The sequence below is a fragment of the Peromyscus leucopus genome, chromosome 8b, assembly GCF_004664715.2.
Source record: "Peromyscus leucopus breed LL Stock chromosome 8b, UCI_PerLeu_2.1, whole genome shotgun sequence".
NCBI lineage: Eukaryota > Metazoa > Chordata > Mammalia > Rodentia > Cricetidae > Peromyscus > Peromyscus leucopus.
In genome coordinates, this window is record NC_051086.1 from 106,298,188 (window position 1) to 106,310,774 (window position 12,587).

Consider the following 12,587-nt stretch of genomic DNA (forward strand, 5'->3'; position numbering starts at 1 on the left):
GTTATTATTTTATTTATTTAATTTAATTAATTAATTTATTTTATTGAGACAGGGTTTCACTGTGTAGTCCTGGCTGTCCTGGAACTTGCTCTGTAGACCAGGCAGTTCTCAAATTCAGAGATGCTTCTGCCTCCTGAGTGCTGGGATTAAAGGTGTGCGCCACCACACCAAGCTATAAGCTTTTTTTTTTTTTTTTTTTTTTTTTTGGTTTTTCAAGACAGGGTTTCTCTGTGTAGCTTTGGAGCCTTTCCTGGAACTCACTCTGTAGACCAGGCTGGCCTCGAACTCACAGAGATCCACCTGACTCTGCCTCCCGAGTGCTGGAATTAAAGGCATGGGTCACCATGCCCTGTAGCTTTTCTTTAATTCCTCTTCACAAGTTGGAAATGTAGCTGGTTGGGTTCTTGCCCTGAGGTTACCACTTTCCTTATTCCATTTCTTAAGCTGTTTATCTCCTTGAACACAGGACTTGGCTCAATTCTACCTCCTGGTGCTCCTTTTTTCTTCAAATTATACATTTTTCCCTTGCCATCTTGCTCCTTTTCATATGTATCTTCATGAGATTTACCACACGACAGAATCTATACTAGGCTGTTTTGAGATTTCCTCTGCCAACGGAATTAATCCAAATCTCTTCACTTTATCCTCAGACTCTTTGGACAAGAGCAAAAACCAGCTACATTCTTCACCAAAATATCATAAGAATGATCTCTAGGCAAATACCAAAATTCTTCTCCTCTGAATCCTTTTGAGCCAGGCCCCCACAGTTCAGATCTTCCATGCTCCTACTAGTATCACCCATTAAGCAGTGCTTAAAGCATTCTACTGCTTTCCTAACCCAAACTCCCAAAGTCCAAATTCCTCCAAACAATAGCATGGTCAGGCCTATCACAGCAATATCCCAGTCCCTGGTACCAACTTCTGTCTTAGTTAGAGTTTCTATTGCTGTGAAGAGACACCATGACCACAGCACTCTTACAAAGAAAAGCTTTAATGGAGCCACTTAACTGTTTCAGAGGTTTAGTCCATTATCATCATGACAGGACATGGCAGAGTGTAGGCAGACATGGTGCAGGAGAAGGAGCTAAGAGTTCTGCATCTTGAGTCGAAGGCAACAGGAAGTGAACTTTGTCACTGGATGTAGCTTAAGCATAGGAGACCTCAAAGCCCACCCCCATAGTGACACACTTCCTCCAACAAGGCCATACCTACTCCAACAAAGCCACACCTTCTAATAGTGCCACTCCCTATTGGGGCCAATTTCTTTCAAACCACCACAAGTCAAAACAACAACAACAAAACAAAAACAAACAAAAAACCCTCCCAAAACCAAAAAAACCCAATTTAGAAAAATGGGTCATGGATCTGAACAGAGTTCTTAAAAGAAGAAATAAATGACTAAGAGATATCTTAATAGAAATATAACTAGGTAGTGGTGGCTCAGGCCTTTAATCCCAGCACTCAGGAGAACCCTAAAGGAGAACCTACAACTGCTATTTTTCTGAACCTGTATAATTTCCAGCTGCTTTATATCCACAGATAAATGTAGCTCTCATCCCGAATCAAAAAACTTTTTTTTGCAGCAGAGAGTCCATCACAGAAATCCACAACTGGTAAAAATGCAGAGAAAACTGACCATTGATACCCATCCTCAGTAGATTTATCTGCAACATAACTCATACACCTAAGGCTCATGGAAGAGGAGGTGGAAGGATTGTAAAAGCCAGAGGACCAGAACATCTCCTATGAGATAACGTCTTCTGTAGATGACAGAGAACTGTACCTATGAAAGATTAACAATATGGTTGCCTGAACAAGACCTGCACCATGGCAATACCAGTTCACATTCCAGTGTAGATGGGAAAATCTCACAAAGCTGCATCTCTAGATGAAGTGCTATGGGGCAATTGATGGCTGCTGACAGGAAGAATCAGTCCTTTCTAGGGACAAGCCCCCCTAGGTTATCCAACCCCAAGTAGTCAGCCTTAAGCATATTAAATCAACACACACTAAATGAAGTCAGCAACACTAAATGGACTTAGCAGGTTATATTTATTTATACCTTCCCACTAATAGTTGAAGAGGTCATGAAATTGTAAGGAAATCAGAGGGTGGACAGAAAGAGTTGGGGGGAGAGGGTGGAATGAAAAGATGTAAATATAGTTCTTATGTATGTAATTCTAAAAAAAAAGTTCAAAAAAGCCAAATCAAATAGAATAAAAATAAAACTTTAAAACAACAACAACAGAAAGCCAAGTTTGATGATGCATTCCTTCAATCCTAGTGCTTGGGAAGCAGACCGATCTTTGTGATTTTGAGACCAGCCTAGGCCACAAAGCAAGTTCTGTTCCAGTCAGGGGTACATAGTAAGACCCAGGCTTCAAACAAAAAAGCCCATTCCTTTGTCCTGTTGCGTGCTTGTGGCATGGATGAATAAGCAGTCTACTTCTCCATCAGCTGCATGTGCATGGGGTGCTGCTCCCAATCACAGTCCTGGGTATGCTACTGAGCTGTGTGAATGGTTTCTGGACGAATGCTGTCCTGTCTTGAGTAGCTGCAGATGCAGGGAATGTTGGGTCATCTGGTAGGTAGCTTTTACTTTTGAAGGAATGACCAAGCTATTTTTGAATGTAATTGTTTTAGTTTCCATTCTCAAGGGCAGTATATGAAAGTTCTGGCTTCTCCATGTTACTTTTAATCTTTAAACAATGCATAAAATAATGGCTTAAGAGAGTTTTATGTATACATGTCATTGTACTGCTTATATTTGCCTCTTTCTCCAGCTCTTAATATTATGTCTTTCAGTGTGTTTATTGCTGGATTCCAGGAATACACCAAGCCGATGATTGACCACTTGGTCTCCATGAAAATTAATCATTGGGATGGGTAGGTTTTATGTTTTTGTGACTCTCTGAAAATTCCTTTTTTTTCCCCCAAAGGGAGAAGTTCAATTGAGCTTATAAGTTCATGAATGTATCTTCTCATTGTAGACAAACTATTTTAAAATAATTATTTCTGAGAAGTAATGAAAATTCCAGTCTCTCTGTGTGGCATGCTTGTTAATGGTCTATCTGTGTAGTTTCATTTCTGGAGCTGTTGGTCAGGCAATTCTGAGATGTAATTATTCCTGAATACCCTTGTCATATGTAATAGGGAAGTTATAGCCTGAGGACAGGGCAGTCCAGGCAGCTGGAATAGCGTGGTCTTCCTGGTCATTTGACCCTGCCTCCCTCCATACTGATTCTGCTCTGCCACCCAAGAGCCAAACAGACTTTAGTGGTAGTTCTCCTAATTACAGTGGCAGCTTTGGGGCCATCTTGGTATTTCATGAGTAGTTAAATGTGTCTTCAAAGAAGAAAGGCAAGTGTGTAACTTAGATGTGAGCACTGTTAGTGTTCTGCTACCATTTCTAGGTAGGCCTGGTCAGCCGACACAGGGCACATGCTGGGGGAATTAGTAGTATGATCCTGTTGCCCCTTCCAAATCCCAGTGTCAGAGTGGTCTTTGTGGTCAAAAGACCCACTCTGACACCGGGGACCAAAGCTTGCAAATATTTGTTGGCTGCTGCTAGGCTTGTGTAGCTGTGTGCAGCCTGCATTGGACTCTGGAGTGAGGCGCCTCTGGCTCAAGCCTCCATGTTGTTCATTTGGGCTAGCTGTGACAACCTAACAGGAACTCCTTCCTTTCCTTCAGGAGCTTATGTGCCAGGTATGCAGGCAGATGGAATATTAAATCTCTTATTGGGAGAAGAGCACCTAGACTTTCCCAGCCAGAGGTTAATTAAATTGCCTTTCATACTAGTTTACCAGACAGCAAGATATTTAAAACCACATTATGACTATACAATCCATGAGTTAGACTAAGTTTTTGAACTTTGGAAATCTTTGATTGATTTTCTGTTAGTTCTTTCCTGTGTTTTGAGTGGGGCTTTCATTTTAGATGCATGTATACCTCTAATTTCTCATTTTCCTGGTATATTTATCATTATGAAATGTTTCTTTATTTCATAGATTTCTTAAAATGTAACATGATATTGAATCTGTGTGCATGGGCTATCAATCAGCCTTTAAAGGGACAGATAGTTAATACCTTAGGTCTCTGTCTCATATATATATACATATATATACATATATACATATATATATATTTCCTTTATATGACCCTTAAAAATGTAAAAATGATCCTTAATTTAGAGCCTTATAAAAGAAGCCTTGGGCAGTTTTTGACCTGCTGACCACAATCATCATTTACTTATAGCAAATGTCAGAATTCTTTTCCTTTTTAGTTGAGTAATCCATTGTCTGTATCTACCATATTTTGCTTATTTATTCACCTGTTGATAGATCCTTGGGTGTTTCCATCTGAAGGCTGTTGTGAATAATGCCGATATGAGTGTGACTATGCAAACCACTCTACTAACAGCTCCTGTTACTTCTCAGGGCCATCCGAGAGCTGTCTGCAAAGGCACTGCACAACCTGACCCCACAAGTACCCGAGTACATAGCCGCTCATGGTAGGTGTGCATACCACTTCCTGCAGCACTCATACGGGTGCACTTGTGTGCATATGTATGCACATACACAGCAGAAAGATGTTCTGTTCTCATAGTAGATGAAGATGATGTCCTATGTCTGTTGCTGAAGAGTAAGTTGTAGGCTAAATCAGGATACAATATGAAGACAAATGCATTGTGTTTGTCCAGTGGCAGCTTTGGGTGGCATTAGGCACAGTAACCATGCACAAAAGAAAGCATCTATGGGTTGCATTGTATAGGTTAAAAATGATGGGGATTCCAGGGGCTCATTTGAGTCATCAGTGCCTCTAGATTGGTATGTACTTAGAATTTGGAGCTGTTCTGCTTTCTCCTCCCTAAACACTAGAGGTTGAGGTTTTCTGCTCTCATTGGGAAAGAATAAAGAGTGGAAGTGCCTGTTACCTTTTATGGTTGTGTGGCCTTCGATCTACCTGCTCTCTTTAGGTAGAGGTGCAGATGGGAAAATCTGCAGATATGACCTTTTTCAGCTGTCCCTCACTGGGTATCTGGGGGCCTGTATGCATGTACTGATTTATATGCTGTGTCCTAGCACATTGCCCTGGTTGCTCAGGAGGGAGCTCTGCCCACCAGAAACAGTGGTGGCGACCCTGACCAACACCAGAGGAAATACTTCTAAGTAATGAGTTGTCCATGTGTGTCCTTCAACTTGACTACTGCAGTATTCCCAACACTATTGTTGATGACACTGAGCCCAGATCTACACACTAGACATGGCGCCATCCTCTCCTGCGCAGAGGTCACCTATGCCCTGTACAAGCTGGCTTCACAGAGTAACAGGTAGGAGATGTCATCTGGGAAGCTAGGTAACAATATGATTTTGGGTTTGAGAATAGCTTGTCTGCTCTGATTGTCGATCATGTGTTTTTAGGGTTCCATTTTATGTTGAGGTGGTCAGTGGTTAGGACTACTCTCCTCTTTTTCAGGGAAGGACTGTTGGTTGGCATTTGGTTTTCCAAAGATTCAGACAAGAGCAATGACACCTGTTTAAAGATGGCGCTGAGCAGTTCATTTGGCACTCTGTGTGTGAATGTGTATCTGTGTGTGTGCATGCTGTGTGCATGTGTGCACTTGTGTGCCACAGAACACGTGTAGGTCAGAAGAAACATTGGGCATCTTCCTCATGCTCCACCTTGCTTAAGACAGTGTCAGTCTTGCTGCCCACCAAGCTAGCTGCCCTGTGAGCTTCAGATGTTTCCAGTCTTCCTGGGAATACATACAAATGCACCACTGTGTCTGGCTTTTACCTGGGTTCTGAGGATCTGAACTCAGGTTGTTTGACTTGTGTGACAAGGTATTTTCTTGATGAGTCATCTCTTCAGTCCCCATTTGTTACTTTAATAATTTAAACTACTTGAAAGTGTAAGTTAGGGCTGTGCTATGGGGGTGTACTCCTTTAATCCCAGCACTTGGGAGGCAGAGGCAGGCAGATCTCTGAGTTCAAGGTCAGCTTGGTCTACAGAACAAGTTCCAGGACAGCCAGAGATACATATAGAAACTCTGTCTGGAAAAAATCCAAAAAGGAAAAACAAAAGTTTGGAAGTTTCCCTTAGGCATACCCCCCACCCCCATTGTCTGCATCTATAGTATAACTACAAAGCAAGAAGTCAGGACCATGCACAATGGTACATTCTAAGATCTGTGTAATTTCCTTACATCACTGTGCGGTTGACTCCTCAAAAATAAGATCTTATAGACACAGTGCCATCTATGACCTGTCTTTAGGTTCAAGCTTGAAATTTGTACTTAAGTCATTTCCTGTTGTGTTAAGTGACTCCTTTGGGTTAAGGTGACAGCAGATGGGTACCTCATTCCTACCTATCAGCCCAAGGAGGCTTGGTTGTCCCTTGGACCCCAGAACCCAGCTCACAGACTATATGGGTGGAAAGGACAACTTGCTCTCCTTGGTTATGGTAAAAGGCACTTGGGCCATGACATTTCTCAGCAGTGCATTGTGATATGGTACATTTGAGATCCATTCCCAAGCTGTTGGGTTTATACGTGGCCCAGGGTGTTAGGCTCTACATGGTTCTACTCAACACATAAGAGATTTCAGACCTCCAGGGCATTGGGGCTCTGTGTGGCTCTGCCTAGTTAGTATCTAGCAGACTAGAGCTCTAGTGAGCTGGAGTTAGTTGCCACATAGCTCTGCCTAGCAAGTAATAGATATCAGATCCCCAAGGTGTTGTGGCTGTGCCTAGTTATGCCTAAAACACAGGAGATTATAGCTCCATAAATAATTGACACTGCATAGCTGCCTGGCACATGCCATATCTCAGAAGAAAGCAGATGTTTAGTGTGAATTGTGATTTACATTATAGCATGTGCTTGGTGGTTATTGTGTGAGTTAGGCAAAGTGGAACTCCCTGTTGAAGTCTTTAAGTGCTAGGTTGACTGTAGCAGAAGTCTTTCTGAGGACAGCAGAAGGCTTCTGTGGGAACCCATGTAACCCTGTAGGGGACTTACCGCTTCCACAGTGTCAGCAGGGGCCTGATACTCAGTAAGGGTATTATGTCTTCAGCAAATTGGCTATAGGTCAGAGCATAAAGGTAGCACCCATATGCCCACATACTGAAACCAACACAGATTGTGCGTGTACGTGTGTTCAGATGTACTTGTCCATGTGTGTATGTATGGAGGCCAGAGATTGACAGTGGGTATCTTACCTTCCCTGATTGTTCTCTTATTATTTGTTTTTTTTCTATTTTAAATTAAATTTAGTGGCTGAAGACAATGGCTCAGTAGTAAAGAACATTTTCAGGGGTTCAGTTCCCAGCACCTGAGTGACAGCTCACAACCCTTTGTAACTCCAGTTCTAGGGACTCCAGATACCTTCTTCTGAACTCTGTGGGCATCAGTCATGCATATGGTACACATGTACATGCTGGCAAAACACTCATACATATAAAAAAATAAAATATTGAAATTACAATTATTTATTTGAGAGAGGGAGAAACAGAAACATGTGTGGGCATGAGTTTGCCATGACTCACATGTGGAAGTCAGAGGACAGCTTAAGGGGAATCACTTCTTTCCTTCTACCTCGTGGGTCCCAGGGATTGAACTCAGGTTGTCAGGCTTAGCAGCAAGTGCCTTTGAGCCATCTCTTCAGCCCTCACACAGCCTTAACTAAGGCAGAAGTGAGAGATCTTCAGGAATTGTGGGAGCATGAACAAGAAGCCATCCTTTCTGAGTCTGTGTGTTCTTTCCTGTGAACCTGAGCTCCGGCTTAGTCCTTATTGGACTCAGTGCTGTTTCGCCTTCTGCAGGCCTGTCACAGACTACCTGGATGAGAACGCAGTGCAAAGCCTGAAGGAGATCCACCAGCAGGTTTGTGTGGCCTATCTGAACCCCTTCTGCTTGGACAGGATCTGCTCACCTAGTTGACCAGGACATGATGGCTCTATGGGTTCTCTGCACCAACATTACTTTTGTTGGGGTTTATCTGGAATTGATAATTGGACTAGACTTGTTCTCTGGGGCCAGAAGCCATCTTGTTGGGCGGTCATCACAGTCAGTGGGTTTCAGAGCTGTGTTGGTGTCTCACTGTGGGCCTTAACAGGAAGGAAGTTCCCGCTGAGGGGTTGGATGTCCTTCTAGAGGTTTAGGTACCCATTAATAAAAGGCCTTTTAATTCTACCTTTGCCCCTGTGGCCCTAATCTCCAGTTTCCTGAAATTTAACACTGAATTTTGGGGAATGGGATTCATGTATATTTTTCTGGGATTTTGGGATTCTCAAAACCTTCTATGACATAAAAGAGAAAAAGCATGAACCCAGGATATTTTCAAGGAATTACATTTCTAAGGAATTAAATGGTTTTATTATTTCTTGTTGTAAAATTTTTTTTCCTTACAATTTTTCTCTTTTTATAATAGTGGTTTGTCTTAGATCATAATGGCTGTGATGAGGCCATTTGGTTAGTTTTTACATTTCTTGCTTTAAAGTGGAGCCTGGCCTTCTTGCTCAGTTTTGGAAGTGAGGGTGAGGAGGGTGGCAGCTCCATGCAGAGGCTGAGAGAATGGAGGACTTCCTGTTTCTGAGGAGTGCGGTTAGTGACAGGGCTGCTGTTTTTAGTTTTTGTGGAAATTAAAGATATGTCTAAAGAGTTTGGTGGAACTGACAGTGACTGTCCTGGAAATGTTGGATGTACTCACAACAGTGAACTAAATTAAACACCAGAGCCATATGGCAGGATTAGTTTTCTGCCTGAGTGGCAATCAGTGGGCCAGGGTGAAAGGGGCCACCCTCTTTATGTCTGTGTACCTCAGTTTCCCTTTAGAGATAACTCACTTGAAGAACCTAACCAAGGCCAGGTACAATGAGGTGGGCCTTTGTCTTCTGGCCTTCCTGATTGGCTGTCTGGCAACCTAAAGCCCAGCTCTGTCATTTTGCCATCATCCGTATGTTGGTAGTAGTCACTGTCATATACATAACTAATTATTTAACTGAAATAACTTAAAATAACTGACTTTTTATTCTTTAATTTTAGCTTTGTGATCGTCATCTCTATAGGTAAGCCTACAGAGTAAGACTTCTTATCTGTGCTGTCTGGAATAGCTGGTTCTTGAAACCCTGAATTACATTTATGTGTGTATGTGTAAAACACATGCCATGTGCACTGGTGGAGGTCAGAGGACAATTGTAGGAGTTGGTTCTTTCCTTCTATCTTGTGGGTTCCAGGGATTGAACTCAGGTTGTCAGGCTTGGTGAAAGGTGCCTTTACCTGCTGGGCCATTTCGCTATCCCTCCCCTTCACCTTCACCTGTCCTTACTGTTACATGTTCACTTTGAAGACATACAGATGTCACTCAGCCCAGTATTAAAGGGCATGAAGGCCACAACTCTTTGGTGTCTTTAGGCTTTTTGGAAGCTAAAGTCACAGGTCATGGCACCCCGTGTTTCACTGTGTCCTTGGCAGTTCTGTGGTTGAAGACAGTTGTATCTTGCCCAGATGAGCAGGTGTTCCCTATCTGCTTTTGGTGGCTCTTGGCTCTTGGGCCTTGAGTGCTCTGTTTCTTCAGTCTTCCTCCTTTAGATTCTGTGCAGGTAGGATAATACAGAAAGCCTTTAGGTCTGGTTCTTTCTCCTATTGTGTTTTTGAGATTCATCCATGTTTTAGTGTACATTATTTTTCTGTTTTGTTTTATTTTGGACAAGGTTGTACTATGCCCCACTGTGGTCTTTTAAAAAAAAATTTATTTTATGTGTATTGATGTTCTGCCTGACTATATGCCTGTAGACAACATGCGTACAGTGCCCAAGGAGCTCCCAGCTTCTGAGACCACAGACCTGCTTTCTGCTGAAATTTTTTCTTCTGCTCTTTTTAATCTTCTATTAACTATGTTTGGCATAAATTTTCTTTAACATGTTCAAGTTCTTATAGTGTTCTGCATGTTCTCTGTGTCTTTTCCATTGTGGTTGATATATTGTTCACCCTAATAACCGTATCTGGGGATCAGAGAACAGAACATCCACTAGATAGACTTAGAGGCCAGAAAATGGTGGCGCACACACCTTTACTCCTAGTATTATGGAGGCAGAGATCCATCCAGATCTCTGTGAGTTCAAAGCCATACTGGAAACAGCAAGGTGTGGTGACACACACCTTTTGTTCCAGGAAGTGATGGCAGGAAGCAGAAAGGTATATAAGGTGTAAGGACCAGGAATTAGAGACTGTTAAGCTTTTAGGCTTTTAGCAGCAGTTCAGCTGAGATCCATTTGGATGAGGACACAGAGGCTTCCAGTTTGAGGAAACAGGATCAGCTGAGGCATTGGCGAGGTGAGGTAGCTGTGGCTTTTGTTCTGTTTCTCTGATCTTTCAGCATTCACCCCAGTATCTGGCTCCTGAGTTTTTTATTAATAAGACCTTTTAAGATTCCTGCTACATTCCATTTTCCCTCCTCCTTTTGCTTATATTTCCTCCCATCCTTTTAGACAATATGAGGAATATAATAGCTGCATTAATGACCTCATGTGTGACCTTTATCAGCTTGAACATTTCACACACACACACACACACACACACACACACACACACACACTTTTTCTGGTTTTGTTTGAACACTTTCAAGACTACATCAAAGCCTTGGGTTGTCCAGAGCAGTGTTAACCTGCTTCTGATGCACAGCCACTATGAGGATCCTGCCATGGCCTTTCCTTCTTGGCTGATGGAGAGTGTTCTCAGCCTGAGTTTCTGAAAAGCATCCTTCTTCCATGTGTTTTCTTCCAGGCTAGAGTCCTTCCTGGTACATACAGCTCAGTGTCAGCCTTAGGACCTCTCCTGTCCTCTATCTATGCTGCAGGCTCTGGCCTTCATGGCTTCATTCACTAAGCATCTCCCCCTTCAAGCCAAGGGGTTCCACTTGTGCTTCACCCACATCTGCCCGTGGGAACTTGTGTGGCTGTGTTAGAAGTCTCCATGCTGCACTGGCTTCCAGACTGTGTAGCACACATATTCTCTGGTTTCCTAATGGTTTAAGGCAGATCTTGTTTCTGTTTGGGCCAGAAGCTAAAGTCTCTCAAGCCAGTGCTGTTTTCTCATCTGAGCACTTCCTAGCTCCTGCTTGCTAGCATTACAGGTTGGGTAGCTTCTGGCAGGCAGGATGGGCAATGATGAACATTAGTGTACTTTGGGCCACATGATGGTCATGTTGGCATTGTTGTGAAGTGTGGTTAAGTAGCAATTGAGATTGGTTCTCTGTGATTTATCAGTGATGACCAAGATTCCTGTGAAAGCTCAAAGGACAAGGGTCTGCCAGAGGATGATCTTGCCACAAATTTTTGTTTATTTCCAAAAATGTAGCTCACACTTTGGGGGACTAAGTCCCCTAATTAAAACTGTCATAGTTTCTGGTGCCTGAAGTTGTATCTGTTGCTTCGTGGGGTGCTTCATGTTTTATGTGTAAAAGATTTTAACTCTGTGTTTTTTTTTTTTGTTTGTTTGTTTTTTTTTTTAGGGGTCTGGGAGGAGAGCTTATGAGACAAGCAGGTAGGTCTGGGGCCAGAAGCTGCTGTCCTTCATTCTGGTATAGGGGAGTAGTATCCTGAGGTCAGGCCAGAGTTAAAAATCTTAGTCCCTCAAAGCTGTGGGTGGGCCTAGGGACACGTCAGCTGCAGATTTCTTCTTTATACTAAGTGCTACAGAGTAAGGAATGGTTAATCAGATCATATATTCGTGTCCACAGGGATCTCAGCATAATCAGGTGAATATTCCAAATTAGTTGAATATAATAGAACTCTTGCTGGCTTATCTGGGGGATATCTCCAGATATCCTGGCAGTACTGGCCGCTGTGAGCTGATGCCCTGGTTTGGTGTATGTGTGTGTTGGGGGAGGGGCAGGTTTTGGTGTGCTGGTGTGGCCCAAGTTGAGACCAGTCAGAACTGTCAGTGTCATCCTTGAATGCTCTGCAAGTCTGGACAGCAGTCCCAAGTGGGCTCTGACTACACTCGGAGATGGCCTCTATACTGTCCTCACAGCCTGCTGCAGTCATCTGGAGGCTGGATCTTAAGGTCTACATTCAGAGGCCATGTTTCTACAGGCAGGTCTACTGTGAGTCCTGGCATTTTCCATGTGGTGGACAAGGGTAGGACAGAGCCTCCGGCACAGGTGGTCTCAGAGTACCCCTCATTGGGGTAGAGAGGTGACACCAGTCACAAGCCTAAGGCTTAAGGCTCCTGGGGTCAGTTTGAAAGCAGTGCTGTCATGCTTGTTACCCAGCCACCAAGGGCTGGCAGGCACTTGACACTGCAGACAGAACAGAGATGACAGCACCTATGCAGAGACATGAAGATTCCAACAGGTTGTTCAGTGCATGTCCCAGGCTGCCTGTACAGGGGAGTGGCCAATCCAAGGGAAACCAGAGTTGAGCCCCATTGGTACTTATACAAGCATCACTCAGGAAGATAAGAACTGTATGCTAGATGTGACAGACTATGAAACTCCCTGTAAAGAAGTTTTTAAAGGAGTTTCTTGAGGAAGGCAGAGAATACACAGTATAAAGCAGACAGGACTGAGGCCAGTGGCAGCTAGAGG

At 43.2% G+C, this 12,587-nt stretch overlaps 1 protein-coding gene across 1 annotated transcript in view; it reads left to right on the top strand.

Annotated features, from left to right (window-relative positions):
* Tbcd (tubulin folding cofactor D) overlaps window positions 1-12,587 on the top strand; it is a 171,208-nt gene that overhangs the window by 125,656 nt on the left and 32,965 nt on the right. Inside the window, exons 18-23 of the mRNA XM_028884969.2 lie at window positions 2,806-2,886; window positions 4,440-4,513; window positions 5,215-5,332; window positions 7,822-7,882; window positions 9,044-9,066; window positions 11,511-11,542. Of these exons, the coding sequence (XP_028740802.1) occupies window positions 2,806-2,886; window positions 4,440-4,513; window positions 5,215-5,332; window positions 7,822-7,882; window positions 9,044-9,066; window positions 11,511-11,542 (389 nt within the window). The remainder of the gene's footprint in view (window positions 1-2,805; window positions 2,887-4,439; window positions 4,514-5,214; window positions 5,333-7,821; window positions 7,883-9,043; window positions 9,067-11,510; window positions 11,543-12,587) is intronic.